General features: G+C 36.6%; 1 protein-coding gene across 1 annotated transcript in view; it reads right to left on the bottom strand.

Moving 5' to 3' along the window:
- DLG2 (discs large MAGUK scaffold protein 2) overlaps nucleotides 1–20,288 on the bottom strand; it is a 1,615,022-nt gene extending 1,594,734 nt beyond the window's left edge. The window contains exons 1-2 of the mRNA XM_016206846.2: nucleotides 20,217–20,288; nucleotides 14,638–14,769 (exon numbers count right to left, since the gene is read on the bottom strand). Coding sequence (XP_016062332.2) covers nucleotides 14,638–14,769; nucleotides 20,217–20,241 — 157 coding nt within the window. The 5' untranslated portion in view covers nucleotides 20,242–20,288. The remainder of the gene's footprint in view (nucleotides 1–14,637; nucleotides 14,770–20,216) is intronic.

The following is a 20,288-nucleotide window of genomic DNA, read 5'->3' as shown; positions in this document are numbered from 1 at the left end:
GCTGCTTTCCTAGACTTCCCCATCTCTGAAAATGGGAATGCGACACTTCCAGATCCTCGAGAGAGAAAAAAAAAAGAGTCCTCTTAACACCTCTATTTCTGCCATCCCTGACTCCCATTCTATTAAAAACCCAGGGCTCTGCCTTCAAAATCTAGAATCTGGCCCCTTCACATCATTCTTACTTCTGCCACATCCTAATCTAAGCCACAATTATTTCTACCTGAAATATTACAATAAACTCCTAACTCATCTCCTCCATTTCTTTCTTTGCATCCTTTTAGTCCACTCTAAACATGCAACGCAGTTGATCATTTTATTTTTTTATATTTTTTTAATATATCTTTATTGATTTCAGAGAGAGGAAGGGAGAGGGAGAGAGAGGGATAGAAACAACAATGATGAGAGTCACTGATCGGCTATGAGCCCGCAAGCCGGGCATGTGCCCTGACCAGGAATCAAACCCCAATCGCCTGGATCCTAGGTCGACGCTCAGCCACTGAGCCATGCCCGGCCGGGAGGAGTTAATCATTTTAAACCTAAGATAAATCGTATCACTTTTCTCAAAACCTTCCAACAGATTCCTAGCTCATTCACAATAAAAGTCAAAGTCTTTATAATGGCTAAAAATTCCTATATAATTTGTTGCTCTACCACAACCAAGCTCATTTCCTACTACTATCTCTCAGTCAAGAGTGATTGAGTCCATCACACTGGACTCCCATTATTCCTGGAATAATCTAGATATGCCCCTATTTCAAGGTCTTCCCTTGAAAGTCAAGAACTTTTCCCCTTGCAAGTAGCCATATGACTCAGTCCCTCAGCTCCAAGTCTTTACTCAAATATTTTTAGTTCCCTCCATGGCCCATACTATATGTTTATAATTGCTGATATCCATCACTTAACTATGAATTCCATGAGAGCAAAGTTACCTGTCCGGCACTGACATATACATCTCTATCAGTTTTTAGCACATCATAGTTGCTTCATAAATATTTGTTCAGTTAACAAATATATTAATGAAAAGCTTAAGTAAATACATCATAAATAAATATATTGGTATGAATATATTTTTAAGTGGTAGTTTTAAATTTCTCAAAAAAGCTGAGATGTGCCCTAGTCAGTTTTGCCCGGTGGTTAGAGTGTTGGCCCACGGACTGGCGGGTCATGAGTTCAGTTCTGACTAAGGGCATGTACCTCGGTTGCAGGCTTGATCCCCAGGCCCGGTCGGGGTGTGTGCGGGAAGCAACCAATCAGTGCATCTCTCTCTTTCTCTTTCTCTCTCTTCACCCCCCCCTTCCACTCTCTCTGATAAGCAATTTAATTCTCGTGTGATAATTTAAAAAAAAAAAAGCTGCGATGCAATAAAAAAGTCTAAGGGGAAAGTTCAACTATGTAAAAGAAGAAAGGTATTTGAGAAGTCTTCTACATTAAATACTAGAAGCTAAGTCATATTAATAGCAGAGATTCATATCTTTATTCTGTTAAATTTTCATAAATTGCAAATTACTATTTCATAGTATTACAAATATCATAAATGTATTTCATATCATCAGCAGTAATGTCAAAAAGGAGCAGGACATGTAAACAAGTAAAATTTGCATGTTTTGATTGGCCTAGCAATTTTAAATGATGCTGTTTTGATTGCTGCAAACCAGCAAACTCCAAGAAATTGCCTGGCAATGCAGTGGCATAATTAACCTAATGTACTTTCCTGACCTCATAAATCATGTTCTTTGATGCCCTGCGTTCCTGGCACAAAGACCCTAAAAATAAACAGAAAATTCCCACCGTACTGACAATAAAATATTGCAAACACAGGAACCTTCTTTAAAAGAATATTTTTTTCAACACAGTACTTTTCATCTAAAAATCTGATTCAAATTTTTTTTTAAAGCAAAAACAAAGAAAATGTTAATGCAGTTATATTGATCATCAGTAATAATTAGTCTTTCCTTCATTCACCAAATTATATTAACTTCTGTTATATTCCATGAACTCTACTAAGCACTGGGATTAGAGGCATGAACAAGGCAACCAAGTCCCTGCCCTCAAGACTGCATTATAGTTGGGAGGGAAAGACCACAAATAAATGTGTGTTGATAAGCACAATAAGAAAATTTAAATAGAGTAAGGAAAAAAAAAAACAGTGGGAGAAGGGTGGCTATTTTAGACAGGATGGTCAGAAAGGCCTGAAAAGATGGCAATTAAACAGGTACTTGAAGAAGAAAGTGGGCAAACACCAACAGGCAGAGCAAACAGCAGGTACAAATTAATGCCTTGAAGTAGAAAGCTTGTTCAGGAAAGTCCAAGGCCAACATGATTGGAGGGGAGTTGGCAATGCTGAGAATGTTAGTAGAAGAGGTGGGAGAAGTGGCCAGGAGTCAGATTATGTGAGGTCCTACACTCAGGACCAGGGCTTTGCGTCTTGTTTGGACAATGACAGGAAGCCAATGGAGGGTTTTCAAAATAGTGAGGTAAATTAATTACCTTTTGATTCAAAAGGTCATTCTGGATGCTGTACAGAGAATAGATTGGGGCAAGACTGAAAACAAAGGGCTGTCAGGAAGCTATTGCAGCAGACCAGATAAGAGACTATGGTGACTTAGGGATGGTAAGAAGTGGTAGGATTCACAATGCAATTAGAAAATTTGGCAACAGAACTTGCAAATGGATTGGATTAGGATGTGAAAGAGGGGAATGGATGACTTCTGGCCTAAGTAACTGGGTAACTGATGATGGCATTTACTGAGATGGTGAAGACTGAGAAAGGAACATGGTGGGTGGGCGAGGCAATCAAAACTCCAGCCCAGGTTAAGTTTTGAAACACTTGATAGGTATCCCAGTGAAAGATAATACGTAGGTGATAGGATATATGAGATAGAAGTCAGACATAAGCTTGGGAGTCATCAGCCTGTAGATAATATTTAAAACCATGGGATTACAATGAGCCTATCTAGGTAGTGAGTATAGATTGAAAAAGGGGGGGAAAAAGGCCTGAGGACTTAGCTTAGGGCACTTCAACATTGAAGTTAGTAAAGAAAGTGGTACAAGAAGGTAAAACTCACTATGGCAACTGTTGCTGAGAATAAGATAAATCCTGAGAATTAACCAATGAAATTGGCAATATGGCAGTTTCTATAACTATTTTGGGTTTCTGGGGGAAGGGGGCTTCTCATAAAACACAAAGCAAATCTTGGACAGCAGCAGGGTGTTGGAGAATCTAATTTAATTCTTACACTGTCTTCCAGGAGATAGTGTCAGAATCCACAGGTTGAGGGTTCACTCCTATAAGACTGCATACCCCCATCCCCAACTTAGAGGCCAGTAGCAAGTCCAAGGTGTTGTGTGTGCTTCTGACCAACCAGCTATAGACTGGAGGTCCCAAACACTCCTCCAACTCAGGATACCAATTCCAAGTCCAAATGTTACCTGTACATCTGGCGATAAATTAGTGGTCCCCACATCCTCCTCGGGTTTGATTAACTTGCTAGAGAGTCGTACAGAACACTTTACTCACCAGATCACCAGTTTATTACAAAAGGACATAATGCAGGAAAAAACAAATTGAAGAGATGCACAGGGTAAGATATGGGGGAAGGGTGTGGAGCTTCCATGCCCTCTCTCCCCAAATCTCAGTGTGCTCACTAACCAGAAGCTCTCCAAACCCCATCCTTCAGGTTTTTATGGAGGCTTCACTACAAAGACATGATTGACTAAATCACTGACCATTGGGAAGTGAACTCAATTTCCAGTCCCTCTTCCCTCCCCAGAGGTTGGGGCTGGGGGAGTACTAAAAAATTTCCACTTCTAATTACATGGTTAGTTGTCCTGGCAACAAGCCCCTCATCCTTAGGTTATCTAAGGGTTTTCCCAAAGTCGCCTCATTAACACAACAAAAGAACCTATTGCTCTTATCACTGGAAATTCCAAAGGTTTTAAGAGTTGTGAGCCAGGAAAGGGGAACAAAACCAAATTTATATGAGAAATATATTTTCATCATCTGAATGACCAAATATATATTTCTCATAAGTCCCAGTATCACAGTAACCTTGACAAGTACAATCTCATTAGGATGCAGAAGACAAGAGCTTAATTTGGAGTAGCTTCAAGAGACAATTGGAGATGAAGTATAAACTGGGAGTATAAACAGCTCGTGGTAATTTTTGTTCTAAAGGCAATTAGAGCAATGGAAGGGGGGCTACATGACAGGAACTGTCACCTTAAGTAGAAGAACACAGTCACGGCTAAATCATGGCCCAGAAGGAAGGGGGCCAGAAGCATAAATATCCCAACCTCTCTTCCCTCCCCTCCTCTGATCTGTTAATACCTTCCATTGGCCAACTCAGAAGCCAGAAGACAAGGCAAGACAAAGTGAAGGGAGGTGACAGATGAAGAGAGTAGATTTTAAAGATGACAGGAACAGCAAACACTGAGTTTATGTTAGGCACTCTTTGGAATGGAATACGTATGCTAACATGTTTACCCTCACAACCACCCAACAAGATAGGTACTTTTATTTTATTATCACCCCCATTCCCAGAGTGGTTATGAAACTTGCCCAGAGTCACACAGGGAATAAGTAGCAGAGGAACCTACATCGAACCCAGGCAATCTGGCTCCAGGGTCCACACTCTTAGCCCTTACTCTGAATTGTTTCTTTAAGGGGAGATGTTTGTGTGCTAATAGAAATAATAGAATTTGAAGGTAAATTAACTGCAAAGAGAAAAAGAGCAAGTATAGCAAATTCTTTGAGTAAAAGATGAAGTACAGGGACATAACCTGCCATGAATCTTCTACATTTTCCTGCCCTTTCAGATCATCTTTCTTTGCTGATCCACCCTGCTCTGTGCCCTGGGAAGGCTATGTCACCTCAATAGACTATGTCACCCAGCTCCCTTGTCCTCTGGCTTCCAACTGGGATCCACTATTGGGAAGCACCAGCAGAAGATCAGGGACGGGAGGAAAGAGGGATTGGGATGTTTATTCCCCTGAGCTCTCTCTTTTCTGGGCCATGGTTTGGCAGTGGCTGTGTTCCTCTTCCTGAAGTCATAGCTTCCATCAGGCAGCCCTCCATGGTTACAGCTCTCTCTGTTACAGTAACAGCTCGCCGTCCCCGCTCCTTCGGAATTCTCACCGTTCCTAGTCCCCAAGTGCTTTGATCCCTGGTTAGTCTCCTTAACTCTGCCCATACCTTTGTAAACAGATCTTCATTAAACCCTCGTTGAGAAGGCCTCCTGCGATCTTCCGGGGCCCTGACTCGATACTCTATCCAAGGAGAGGATTTGGTCTTCGATAAGAAGAGAGACAGCTTGTCCACTTTAATAAAAGGGAAGGCAGGGTATACAGATACAGACGTAGGTAGGTTGGTAGATTAAGTGGTAAAAAGATGAGAACGTTCTTTTTTTATTGTCTCAGTAAAATAAGAAGGTCATCAGTTAATGTTGAAGAAGGTGAGGTGTACTGCATTTGAGAAGAAAGAAGTTCTGTATGAAATGTTCCCTGTGAGAACAAGAGAGTGAACTGTCCAAGGAAATGTAATAGGCTTTTTGGTCATAAGTTTAAAGTAAAACCAGTTAACAAAGTTGTATGTATTTCTCCAGCTACGTTTGGCTATATGGGTACAGGCATGGAATAGAGATGGGTTTAACCAGAGGTTGGTTTTTCCAGCAGATGGAGGGAACAACAGTGAAATTGCAGATGTATGCAAATGAGTAATTATAGCAATGAATCATGTATTCTAAGCCGGGTAAAGGAGAGACATGAAGGCATTTATGGTGGCTAATAGATCAGAAAAATGTATAGGGCTGATGGGTTAGCAGTACTTGTGGGATCAAAGAATGACTGGACATGGGAAATATAGAAATAAACTGGATCAATAGAAGGTGATGGGTGGTAGTCAGAGAGTGGAGATGTTAGAGGGGTATGGTTACTAATAATGGTAAGATATAGAATAAAATATAAGATTAAGTACATGAGATGTGGTGAAGAGATTACTGTTAGAAAGCAGATTAAGACATTGATCCAAGGAATAAATTGTCTACAAACAAAGCCAAAATAATGAAAACAATTCAAATTTGGAAGTATAAAATTATCATGTTGAATATTACTGTCCATTTTACTATAACTTTTGTTACTGTGCCTGTGCTTTATCCAGCTGCTTCAGACAGCCTCAGGCCCTGGTTAATAGGTAAAAGTGACACACAGTCACTTTTAAAGTATAGTCTGATTCAATAATTTAAACAGTCTCTCCCAACTAAAACTGTTCATTTATATAGCTTCCCCCCTCTCCCGCTTATCTCTCTCTAAAATAATGTCCAATTGTATAGGAGCAGACAACTGGAGGAGGGAAGGTAGGTAATACAGTTTATCTGCCATCATAGCCTTGGAGGCAGAAATAGGTTGGGTTTGTTGGATCTCCATGCTGTCCTTTGGCTCCTTTGGTCAATTTGCCTGTCCATCTGATCATTGGACACACTGGCCTCTGATGCAGACGTGGGGCCTGGCGTCCTTTCTTTTGGCCCAGGCAAAGCTCCCAGGTGCTCAGCCTGGCTGACAACACTCGCCTTGGGCTTTACTGATACTATATCCCCGCATGCCTCCCTGAAGTCCTGTTCTAATTACCACTGAGCAAAGACATTGACCAGAACTTCCCTGAGATGCTGCCTTAATGCCAGCCTTCCAACTTCTCCCTATGTAGTAAAAATAAAACACTACTTACACAAGCTTTCTACCCCTTTCAAATGAGTACATTTCTAACTACAACAAAAATCTAACACAGTACCAGGCATGCAGCAACACTCACTTATTCACCCATTTATTTAACAAATACTTACTTGGTGGCTATTAAGTGCTAGACTCTAAACTAATATAAAAGATACAGCAATGGGCAAAATAGCTGCTCTTACGGAATTTACATTCTCGTGGAGAAAGTCATGCAAAACACACATAAACAAAATGTCTCAGAGTGATACAAACAGTGACAAAATAAAACAGGTAGTGTGACAGATGTGACTTGGGGGTAGAGTATAGGTGAGGAAAAGAGTGGATAGCCACTTTAGAGGCACTGAGACCTAAACAATGAGATCAGCCAATAAGGCAAATATCTGGGTAGAAAGGTACTCCAAATAAACAAACAAACAAAAAGCGAGTGAAAATGTCCCAGGCAGCATTTCAGAACAAGAGAGAAGGCAGTGTGGCTGGAGTACAGTGAGTAGGGAGAGTGGTAAGAGATGAGATGAAATGAGACAGATGTGATGGGGAACCTTACAGTTGAGAAGACTGAATTTGATTCCAAGGATAATAGATAATTACCAGAAGGTTTAAATTAATAAATGCTATCTAAACAAACATAATACAACAACATGAATTGACCAGTTCAAGTAATTCTTATGATTTTGGTGTTTAATCCACATAACTATTTATTTCAAAGTACATATCACAATTGTATTTATTTGTTTAATGTGTATCTCCCCTAGTAGACCATGAGCTCCATGAAAATAGGGTCCACATCTCTCCTGTCATGAATTCCCCAGAGCCTAACACAGTGTCTCTTAGATTGTGGGCATTCAAAATATATTTCATCGAACAAAAAAAAATTGATGATGGAATGAATATTCTATGGTAGACGCTGTGCCCCATACTGAATTAAAACCAGTCCCTGCATTCAAGATGCTCACAGTCTACTGAAGGAGACCAACATGTAATCAATTACCAATAATACAAAATAAATACTACACCAGAAATATGCACAACTACTATGGGAACACAAGGGAGAAAGTGATTACTTCCACTTAAAGGTAGGGCAAGTATTAAAGGAGCTTTTAACCAAGAAATAATAAATATTCATTTCCTTAGAATGAATGTTTATGCTAAGAAAGAACATCTGTATCATGTCCTATTAATTTTATTAGTTCTACAGTTCAATAGAGCATGCACTCAGTTGACAAAAAAATTTAAACATACTATTACCATAATATTTCAAGATATCTTGAAAGGGTTTATTCATAAAATCTTTTAGGATATTCCTTCTATTTTTGTTATTATGTATATCAAATCCCTACACCTGAAAGTTAAGCTCAAGACTAAAATATTCGTATTATTATGCTAGCTATAGGAAATCCTAGATGGGGAGACCTACTGTATGCTGCTTTCTTGCCAGGTACCATATACAGGGGTGGGCAAAAGGAGGTTTACAGTTGTTCATATGGAAAATAATACAATAATTAATAAATAATATAAGAATAAACTCTGTATTTCACTTGCTTACAACTAAAAACCCACTGTTGCCAACCCCTGTATTAGTGATCGAGATCACCGCTAAATTTTCATTTATTAAGTACTTAGCAGAAATCACCAGATCCTTTCCTGTTCTCAACAAACTTCTGGGGTTTCATTACTCTGTATAGAAGTCTCATATGCCATCAAAATAAATTAATTTGCCTACTTCAGGAATAGCACAAATAAAAGCATCCTCCACTTAAAAACAAGCAGCCTTATACATAAGGTACATAAATTTAGTTAAATGGTGCCATCTGGTGACATAAATCCTGCAGCAAACACACAAAGTCCAGAGCTAAGAATGGCAACTTATCCTCTTGATGGCATCTAATCTAGTGTCAAATTTAAACTTAAGAAATACTGAATCCCTCCTGACATGAAAAGCACAGCTAATCACACTCAGTATATGACAGTTTAACATCATAAATAACAAGGATTATTTGGTCACATTTTATGCTTACCACTCTTGTTTCTCAAGTTTACCTTCAAACTTAAGTCTTTGGAAAAGATTTAAGTCTAACGCAATGCCCTATCCAACTCCTAGAGGACATTTTAAAGGCATAAATATCAAAAACATCTTGAATCCCTGTGGTAGTCAAACCCATTTCTTCACTTTTTTTCTGACCTCTATGACTCTGTATAATTTCTTCACCTCAAATACCACTTCCCTAAGAAAACTTTTCAATTCCACTGCTAAGGTTAAGCCTCTCGCTCATAGCGCTGTCTCCTTTATCACATTTATCACAATTGTAAATACAGTGGTGCCTCGGTTTTCGAACATCTCTGTTGACGAACATTTTGGGTTAGGCAGGCCGTAAATCCGGAAGGAAATGCTTCGGTTCTCGAACCCGCCTCGGGAGTCGAACCTGCCCCGCGGCTTCCGCTGAGGGCAGGATCCTGGGGCCCCTCAGTTTTCGAACATTTCAGAGCTCAAATGGTCTCCGGAACGGGTCACATTTGAAAACCGAGGGACCACTGTATATACTATTTATGCCATTTTGTTTAATGCTCGTGTTTCCCGTGAATATACCAGAGTGCCTGGCACAGTCTTCAATAAATATCTTTTGTATGAATGGATGGACGATGGATTGATGGGGAAAATGTCCTTCTGTATCTATCCTTTCTTCTTACCCAAATCCTATCAGTTACAAGACCCAGTTCAAATTCACATTTTATATAAAAGTTTCCCTAGCAACACCAATGTTCACTGATCCCTGCGTCTCTGAACTCCTAGAACATTTCAGTCTAGCCTCCAGAGTTTAGTCAATCCTTAATTATATCCTGTCTTGTACCTGTTTATATGCACGTAAATATTACCTTCCCAACTCACCTTAACCTCCTGGGGGGTAAAGATTTGGTCTTTAACAACACTCATCTGCATATATCCATGTAAATAGGTAAACACTTCATAAATGCTTCATTAATTATTTTTACTCAATAGCAGTAACTAGAATACCGGCACACCTTTTACTTAAATGGGTACTGTAAACAAATAAGTAGGAACATATTAGACCTTAGTATATAAGAATTTAACATTCACCATTTTGACCGTCAAGACTTATTTGAAGGTCCATGACATGTAGTAATTTATTTGTTTCACTAGAGCACATGTTTGGAGGTTGTGAGTGGCAGCAGGCACTAACCTAAGTGAGTAAGCCTCATACAATGCAGCTTTGCTGTTCTCTATCCATAGCACCATATGCAGAAACTACTATTAGGTATCCAAAGGGGAGGGGGAATCATTTAAATGTTTCAGATACACTATTGTATTTTTTCATTAGATTTCATAATGATATTCATTAATTAATAGATTCTCAAAGTACTCAAGATATATCCGAGAATGGTAATGGCTCTTTAAACTAGTTAAAGATCAAATCAGATGTTTATAAAACCCAAGAATGAAGAAATGCCATTGTCATATTTTCTCATTTATTAATAATATTCACATACTATATTACTTTCTTTGAGTGATAAAATATCTAACCATTTAGAACACATGTTCTCAAACTTTAGCATGTCTCAGAATCACCTGGAAGGCTCACTAAAACACTATGTGCTGACCCCTGCTTCCAGAGCTTCTGATTCAGCGTGTCTGGGATAGGGCCCAAGAATTTGCAATGCTAACCATGTTCCCAGGTGCTGCTGCTGCTGCTGCTCCAAGAACCGCACTTTGAGAACCTCTGTTTTGGAGGACTAAAGCCAAGTTGTTCCAAATTCACATAACTGTGTGGGCCTTCGCACTCACTGTCACCTATACAAAATCCTTGGACTTTCTTACGATCACATGGCAAAAATTACACATGGTGAATAATTAAGACCCGAATAGCCATGAGGTTTTCAAATAGATGTTATCTTTGAAATAAAAATATTATATTAGAATTACTATATTGGAAAAATATGTAGTGGCTTAATTTATTCAAGCTAAAATATGATAAAACTTATACAGACTTATTTTATAGCACTTGTCACCATTATATTTAAATAATTAACTAACCGCATACCTAATGTCTCTTTCCCCCCACTTGATTGCTCTCACTTACCCATGAGGGCAAGGACCATCCTCTCCTCTTTAGTTTACTATTGTATCTCTATTGCCTACCACAATGTTTAATATGTAACAGGTATTTTAAAAATAATTGTTGAGTAAATGAATAAACAAAATTTATTGACGACTATGATTATAAAGGTCCACATACTGATGCTACAAAAGTTAATTAAATATAACTTTAACTCTCAAGCTACTCACAGTCTATTAAGGGGGAGAAATATACTCAAATAATCATAAAGCAATGTAATAAGTGCTTCATAGTAGTATAAGCAAAATGCTCAAGTACATAATGAAAGGGCCGCTTAAAGCTGCTAGCAAGTAGGGACATGGTAGAAGGTGATAAATCCCAATATGTGATACATCTAATGTCTCATCCATGTTGCTAGTAATCTCAACTATCCACAGGGTTCTATGCTAAGCTTTATGGAAATGAAAAGTATTCTACTCTAACACAAAATTGGACATGCAAGTCTCCATAAAGCAGGATAGCACTTTTTTAAGATGTTGCTACTAGCAGGGTTTTAAGGAACATATCACTTTACTGTCCAAATCCTTCCCCAAAAATTCCCCCTCAAACACTACACAGTGAAATTTAAATTTTCAAAGTATCTGGAAGAGATGTGTAAAAATAATTTTTTAAAAAACTAACATTTCATCTCGCTCCTTCAGCACCTAAATGAAAAATAAATAACCTGCGTGCTTAAAAATTGAAGTGTTTTAGCAATACTAAACAAAGGAAACAAATTAATTTGTAAAATATTACAGAATTTCAATTCACTTCTATTCAAATTCTTTAAGGTGTTAATAACAGTCATCATAGAACTATAATTTATCCATCAGACAAAACATTTTCCTTGGTGTTACCACAAGATGTCACCCTACGCCTAACATCTAGTGTACAGCTTTTAGCACATCACCGTTTTAGGCATTTTTCTTTTTTTATACATTAATAAACACTAATGACTAACTTTTAAGAGCTTCGAGTACCTTTTACCACGGTCAATTATTAGTAAATGTAAGATTAAAACAAAATACAGGGACTCTAAAAGCAAAGAGGAAGAAAGTTAAACAGTTCATCATTCTCCATGCTTCTCATATATCCAGCTATTTACCATAAGAGCAATGCATCTTACAACTGAATTTTCTTCTTTTTTATTTTTATTTTTTTTTATTTTTATTTTCTTCTGTTTATTTTTAAAATTTTCCAGAATAAGCATATATGACTTTTATAATCAGATAAAATTACACTTTAAAATTAAAAAATAATAATAATACCTTTGCTATCACCTTCTACCCTATTATCAGAACCCACTTATAAAATGCTTTTATGCACTATAATACTAATCAAAGTTATATATACAGAATTCCAACCTCAAAGATTATACCATCTAAAACATACTAGCTTTTGGTGGGAAGGCCCACAAAAGGAGAAAAGTATTCATTTTCAAAGCTATGTTTTTCATGTGTACAGAAGCTTCATTTCCTGGTCACATGCAAGTGTTACAGCACATTGTGCAATAACAGTATTTCACTTTATTATTCGTTTATGTTGGGGTTTATGCATTATGAGTCTCTTCTATTTCTTCAGTTAATTGAGATTCGTGCAAGTTATTATTTCAACATACTGGCTATTTAAACACCAGAACATGGGTGAAGCCACCTGTCTTCCCTTACTTATAACAAGAACAACAACAAAAAAAGTGGGGGAAGGAGTTGGTTCAAACAGAAAGCAAGTTATAGGCCATAAACAATGCTGTGTTTATCAACAGCTCCCTACTTATCCTTTTGTAAAGCTTTAATCCCCTTCAGGATGCACAGGGCTACATGGTTTTTCTTCTTTTGTGTCCTTAAAGAGGATGCACAGTGAGACCACTCAATAGCAATAAATTTGTAATCAGTATGTAGCAACCCACATAGAATTGAATGGAAAACTGTATTTTGTTGTATAAGGTTGCTCCATTTTTTGCAGTCTAGTTTATCCCAAAATGGCTTTTAAAAACCAGCCAAAGCAAATCTATCCATTCAAAGCTGGGCACAAGGATTACTTATATAACAGCTTTTAACAGATTACTGTTGTCTCTCATTTTTTAGACATTACAACTACGCTGTAGGCTTTTTGCCAAAATATTTACTGCTCACTCAAAACAATTACAAAATGCAATTCTTTGTCATTCATTTGTCATTTTATTCCCCATGTAATAATGTTGTGATACCAAATGGTTACATTGCCAAAGTATAGTACCATTATCTAAAGCATCCAACAATACTCTTCCTAAATCAAGTTTAAAAACTGAAACTCTCAAAAGACTTAGCTAGCCTTAACTAAACATATCATACAAATTTATTCAGAGATTTTGCCATTCAGTTAATGGCCTTTACTAATGATCAACTCCATGAAACTATTCATTTTTAATTGAGAAATTTGTGGCTTAAAAAATGTTCTCAACTATTATTCTCTAATGACAGGAATTATTTAAACTCTGCAAGAGTCCATTTAGAGTTGTTTTTACTTAATACCAACTAAGATGATTATAGTTATTTGTGTCATTAATTCTTACAAGCCACAAGAGAATATTTTAAAGAACTTAATCCACAGGGCAAATAATCCTATAAAGCTTTCTTCTTCTGTTCTTATTCAACAGAGTGATTTTCAATTTTTCAAAATTTAATGTTTTTTAAAATTATATTCAGAACAAGTTGGAGTTTTTGTAAGTGTAGAAATATACAATAAAAACATAGATAAAATATTTTCAAGATTCTCATAATTCCCATTTTTAGACTCTGTTTAAATAACTACTAGACCTTAAAAAGTAATAATAATGTCCAGTAGACTCAGTTATTTCCTTAAAATGTACTATTAAGCCCAGTTTTTATATATATATATATATATAGTATAATTATATATACTAATATATATATATAGTATATATATATAGTATATATATAGTATATATATATATAGTATATATATATAGTAATATATATATATAGTATAATTATATATACTAATATATATATAGTATACTATATATATATAGTATAATTAAGTGGGGGTTTTAAACAATTTTTCATAGTTGGCTATTTTTGTTGAGGGGAAGTGTTTATATGTTTTGCTATTTTATTTTCACTTTTAAAATATCATAAAAAAGAATTAAAATTTACCTGCATAAATACAAAAGATGTATGTATAAAGTCATAGATAAATAAACCATATCCTTGAATTTTTTCACAATCTTTAATAAGTTAGAGAATAAACATAAGATTAAACATTATGCAGTTAGATTCATGACAAATTAACAAACATTCCAAAGCACTGAGATTTTCATCAATCAACTTCTCAATTTGAATCATAATCTTTCATAAGAGAAGCAGAAAAGAGGAAAATAATATTTTAATGTTTGTTTAAAGAAGAGGGTAAAAGTAGAACTCGAATTCTAACTGAGGAGACTGTGGCAGATTGTTTTTGTGCTAAGCAATTCCTTCTCGAGAGGAAAGTAGCTTCCTTCCCTGGCATATTTGTCCTCAATTTTTTGAAACAAGCTACTCAAGATTTTTCCTGTGTAAACTTTCCTTCCTATACAAATCATTTTTCAATATTTACATTTCTTAATAACCTACACTTTATTTCTACTCTATAATAGTTCTTTGTTAGGCTAACTTTATATAAAAAAAGAACTCAAACCTTTCCTTCCACTATCAAGGAAAATTTTTCCAGTTTTAAATTTGGTTAACATCAGTTTCTTTGACTACATTACTCAACTATTCAGCCCAGTGCTTACCATTAAGATAATACATATTTTTTTAACACATACCTAGCAAAGCTTGAAATAAGCTGCTCCTAAAGATGCCCATCACCTTTTTAACAGCGTTTTTCAACTGCTGCTCCTCTGGTTTCCTTAATTTTTTGCAGTACTCTTCCAGTAACGATAAAGCTCGGTCAGTATCTGAAAAACATGATTTTAAAAGTCTATCTTATGGTCTTAGAAAAATAGTAAGCTTACATTAAACGATTCTATAGTTGCATTCCTAATTTCATGACATGAAATAATTTTTTTTTATTGATTTCAGTGAGAGGGAAGGCGAGGGAGAGATAGAAACATCAATGATAAGAGAGAATCATTGATCACCTGCCTCCTGCACGCCCCCTACTGGGAACCGAAGTGTGACCTCCTGCTTTATGGGGTGACGCTCAACCACTGAGCAACACCGGCCAGGCATGACACAAAATAATTTAATAAAATAATCATAAATTGAGAATTACACTCAACTCCTAATTTTAAGAACCCACTTGTATTTCTATATTCCTGTCTTACAAGAGTCCGTAACCATGAAACAACACAAAAGTCCTGAATGCAATGCTGGCTAGTTGTTCACACAGCAGGTATGATCCTCTCTTGTCAGAAAAATTATTTAAAATTGATGACTTCCTACAAAATAATGCCCAAATTCCTTAACTCAACTTCCAACGTCTCCCTCCCATGACCTTTATACAACCTATACTTTCAGCCATATTTCCCACTATACATTCTCCTTTATACACACACACAGTGTCCAAGTCACATTGGATTTCTCTCTCCCTCTCTCTCTCTCTTTCTCTACCTCCCTCCCTCCTTCCTTCCTTCCTTTTTCTTACCTTTGTACTTTTCTTTGTTCCTACTGCTCCCTGTATTGGAATATGCTCCCCCAATTCCATTATCTCTCCCTAGAATCTATACATGATATTGGAAGTGGTTTGTTGTCAGCTAGATCTGGCTTTTAAATTCTACTTACTAGCTGTGTGTGACCTTTAACAAGTTACTTAACCTCTCTGAACTTCAGTTTCCTCACAGATAGCAGAATCAAATGTCACAATACTTAGTACAATGTCTAGTATATAGAAATCAATCAACAAATCTACTGAAAACCTCCCTTTCCTTAATTTACACCTAACTCGAATGCTCTCTTCCATAAAGCTATCTCTGACAGTTAAGATTAGTCACTCTCTCACAAATACTATAGGCATTCTTTTTTAAAAAAATATATGTTTATTGATTTCAGAGAGAGGAAAGGAGAGAGAGAGAGAGATAGAAACATCAGTGATGAGAGAGTCATTGATGAGCTGCCTCCTGCATGCCCCCGACTGGGGATCAAGCCCGCAACCCGGGCATGTGCCCTGACCAGTATTCTCAAGACTCCCAAATTTATATCTATATCACTCAGACCTTTCCCCTGAATTACAGACTCATATCTAACTGTACAGTCAACATTTCCACTTTGATGTCTAATAAGCATCTCAAACTGACTTGTCAAAACTGAACTTAAGGTCTGAGTCACCATCCCCAACCTACTTCTCCGGCAATGCTCTCCATCCCTTTTCAGTTGTTCAAGCCGATATCCCTGGAGTCATCATTCGTTCTTCTTTTCTAATTCTCTACACCTAATCCATCAGTAAGTGTTGTTGGCTCTGACATCAAATTACATACAGAATCCTATTACTTATCACCATCTCTGATGCTACCTCCCTGGTCCAGGTCACCATCGTCTGTCTCCTTCATTACTGCAGTCGCCTCCTACTAATCTACATGCTGTCACCTTTGCCCTCCTACAGTCATTTCTAAACACAGCAGCCAGAAGGTCATAGGTCAGATAACGTTGCTCCTCAACTTAAACCCTCCAGTGACTCCCCATCTCACTCAGCAAAAGCCCACCTCTGTGATTTCAGCTCTTACACCTCTCCTCTTGCTCAGTCTATTCCAACCACAGTGGTCTCTGCTCTTTCTCAACTTACCAAGAACTCTTCCACCTGAGGGATACTCTTGCTATTCTACCTGAACAGTCTTTCCTCAAATATCCACAAAGCTTGCTCCTTGACTTCTTTCATATCGCGGCTCCTATGTCACCTTATCAATAAGGCCTTCCCCAATACTCCTATATGATATAGCAAACCTCAAGCTTACTCCCTTGAAAGAAGGGAACATTTTGATAGGGAGTAATAAATGGAAAACATTGTGTAATTAGTTCTTTTTTTTACCTAAGAAGCTTAGAAATATAAAAATGAATGTGGATTCACAGGGATCCCTCTTCAACTTTAAAATAAGAAATATTAACAAAAGATGGTGGTATAAACACATGCTAATACATTTGTATAGAACTTTAGTATTTTTATGCTTTCATACTTTACCTGATAATATTTATAACAACTCTTTGAATCAAGAATATTTAAATCCTCATTTTCTCAATAATTAAACAATCAACAGTTTCCCTAAATGACAGTGGTTTACTGACCTCACTTTCTAACCCATTCCTAACCATTAATGTAAGTAATCAACAACAATTATACTATACCTCCCCCAGTACTTATATGTGTCTTTGGACTCTAATTATCTGATTATCTCTAGTGCCTCAAGCTTTAGTCGTTTTTTATTTCTTCATTTGTTAGTTTTTGAAATTTTACTAAATACCAGGAATATTTTTCTTTTCTTACAATTGCAATTTTAAGCTTTTTTTTTTTTTTTTTTACTTCTGTGGCATTTTTGCAGGTATTTACATATTTTGATATTTTATTCTTGTGAGCAGCAATTCTCAAAAATGTAACAGCATTCCCATAATCAAATCCGCAAATATAATTTGCAAGGTAAGGGGACGTTCACTAATTCATTCAGCACATATTGAGTAACTACTCAAGGAAGACACTGTATTGATTCAAAACAATTCGATAGCCTCTAAACCAACAGAGTATATTATGCCTCTAATCTCTGTATGAGAAAAATCTGATACATAAAACAAAATGCTAGATTATTAAAAAAAAAAAAAAAAAAAAAAAAGCTCAAATATGGTCAAGTCTCTCTTAGAGCTGGAATTGTGGGTGCCCTTTATCACCACCTGAGGTCAATTTCATTGTGCTCTTTACCTCTCTCTATTTAAGTTCTTGTTACCGATTAATAAAAGCTTGAGCTTCTGGGTAATCTAAAACTAGATAGCTATGCAAAAACAATAAATTAAGCAAAAAATATAGAGAGATATACAAGATGACAAGGATCCTGTTGTACAAGTCAAACATCCCTAGCCAGATGTTGCCAGTTGGCAAGTTGTAGAAAGTGGAAAGTTCAATAATTATCCAAGTAAGTCAAGACTAAAATTTTAATTGATGCTCAAATAAGCAGGTATAAGTGCAGAATTTTTCAACTGAATTGCCAATATAACGGCCTCAGTTCTCCTATTTTCTTTATTAAAGGAAATCTATCTTCACATGACTCCTGAGTCTACTGAAAGAAACTAAATTTGGATTACCTGAACGCAGGCACAGGGGGAAGTGGGAGGGGGGATCACTTTTTAAGATAAATTTTTTTGCATGGCATATGCAACCCAAAGGATATAATGAACGTTACATAATTAAAATCGTAGGTAATCATGTGTCTGTTAATTAAGGTGTAACTCTTTTTGGTTTAAAAATAGAATTGCCAAAAGTTATAAATAATTTGGGACAGGTAATTTAAATTTGAGACAGCTAATGGCAATAGTGCTAACAAATGAACTTTTAGAAAGGAAATGACACAAAATTATTTACTACAACTAAAACAGAGAGACTTATAGAATATATATTAGGAAGACTAAGAGCAAAGCATAGTAGAGGAAAGGATGAACTTAATACACAAATCTTGGAAAGCAAAGCATTTAGAATAATGAAATTCTTTACGAAACTTAACTTACTAGGAAAAGATCACAGTGTTTCTTTTTTCTGTAATTGTCCTTAGCAATTATACTTTACCCCCCTCACAGCCCCCACACCAAAATTTATATTACTACCTTTCAGATAAGCCATATTTTCAGATTTTCCATAGAAATGGGAAAAGTGCAAGGTTAAGTGGGAATAAATAGAAAGAAAGAAGATAGCACATTACATCCCTAACTGAAAACTGAAATATACATTACTCTAGTTGTAACAAACCAGAAAATGAAAATGAAATAAAAAACAGATAAAACTTTTTTTAATTGTGGAATTTAAATTGTGGAAAAATGTCTGGCCAGACTTAAAGCATATCTACAGACTGCAATCACTTTGTAAATATTGGATGGTTTACAAATAACTTTAGTATATGGAAAGAGAAAATATGCTCAGAGGAAATGTCATCATAATCTATTTTTAAAAAGCACAGGATCTGTAAGCAGATGTGCCCTTGCCATATCTGCACAGGCGTGTACGACTCTGAACCACAACTAACCTTCTTCTTGAACAAGTTTTTTAAAAGTGTTCTGATAATAAGGAGTTGTGTAGCCCTTTCCTATTTACAAAACAATTTTACGTGGACTCAGTGTTTTTATTTGTCACAATAATCTCAAGAGGTGACTCTTATTAGGATGGTCACTGGATTTGAAGCTCAATCTGTTGATTTTCTTCAGGTAACAAAGGCAGCTGACAGAGACTGGATTCCTCCACTGCACCATGACTCCCTTCGCCTGTTCAAAGACCACCACAGCCTTACAGCGAAAGGAGCACTGGATGAGCTTCTGATCCTATCTGCCGCTAGCTAACTTCGCAAGACTGAAGTTCATACATATTATATTATTTGAAGTGGAAAAAGCACAATATATATTGTGAGAGAAGAAAGTATTAAACCCTTTCAGAAAAGGAAACTGAAGTTCAGAAGGACTACACGATTTTCACAAGGTCACCTGGTGGCATCACCATAAGAAGGCATGTGAACTTGATGTACACGTAGGAGACTGGCACTTTGAGATAATAATGTTTTTCTCTCCCTAAATTTTCCCATTTCCTTTCTTCTTATTCAAGCTAGTAGCTGGCTTTGTACTTTGTTTGCCTCAGAGAGGTATGTGCTAGGACAGAAAAGAAAAGGATTTTAAAGTTATTCTACTTCTGCTTTTCTAAAACCTAAGCCCTCAGATTAAAAACAAAGTTTGTTACAGAAATAAAAGAGAGATTCTCAGGTACATTCAGAGAGAGAGACAACATCCCCAGTCTAGACGAAGATTTTTTCAGCTGAAGGAAACAGAGAGAAGTCTTTGGATCCCAAGGGAGCAAAGATCTATGCTCTGCTTCCTGGCACCACTGTCTGGAAGGCAGGAAGACCCCAGAGAAGGATGGCATCATGAGGCACCTAAGCAAACAGAAACAAGTTCTGGGGGAAAATCCATGTCTTAGAAGTAGCAAATCACTGCCAGACCAGAAAGAACTACTGTATATAGATACAACTCATATCTCAGACGTAAGCTATTATATACAGACCAAAGTAAGCTATTATCAATGACCAGAGTTCCAGGAGGAACTCTACCATAACCCTAGGGAAGCAGGGAAAACCTTAATATAGAATGGAGGTATTTTGTCTACCACTCAGTGCCTAAGGGTCAGAAATAAAGTTGAACTATGGAAAATGAATGGATATTTCTTACATACCTAAATTTATAGACTGAGAATCCATCTCAATGATTACATGATCTTATCTCTTCTAAAAGGTAGATCTTCTGA

This window comes from Miniopterus natalensis, chromosome 11 (genome assembly GCF_054644295.1).
Source record: "Miniopterus natalensis isolate mMinNat1 chromosome 11, mMinNat1.hap1, whole genome shotgun sequence".
In the NCBI taxonomy this organism is placed as follows: domain Eukaryota; kingdom Metazoa; phylum Chordata; class Mammalia; order Chiroptera; family Miniopteridae; genus Miniopterus; species Miniopterus natalensis.
Note: the sequence above shows the minus strand (reverse complement) of the source record. Positions and strands in the feature narration are given on the sequence as shown.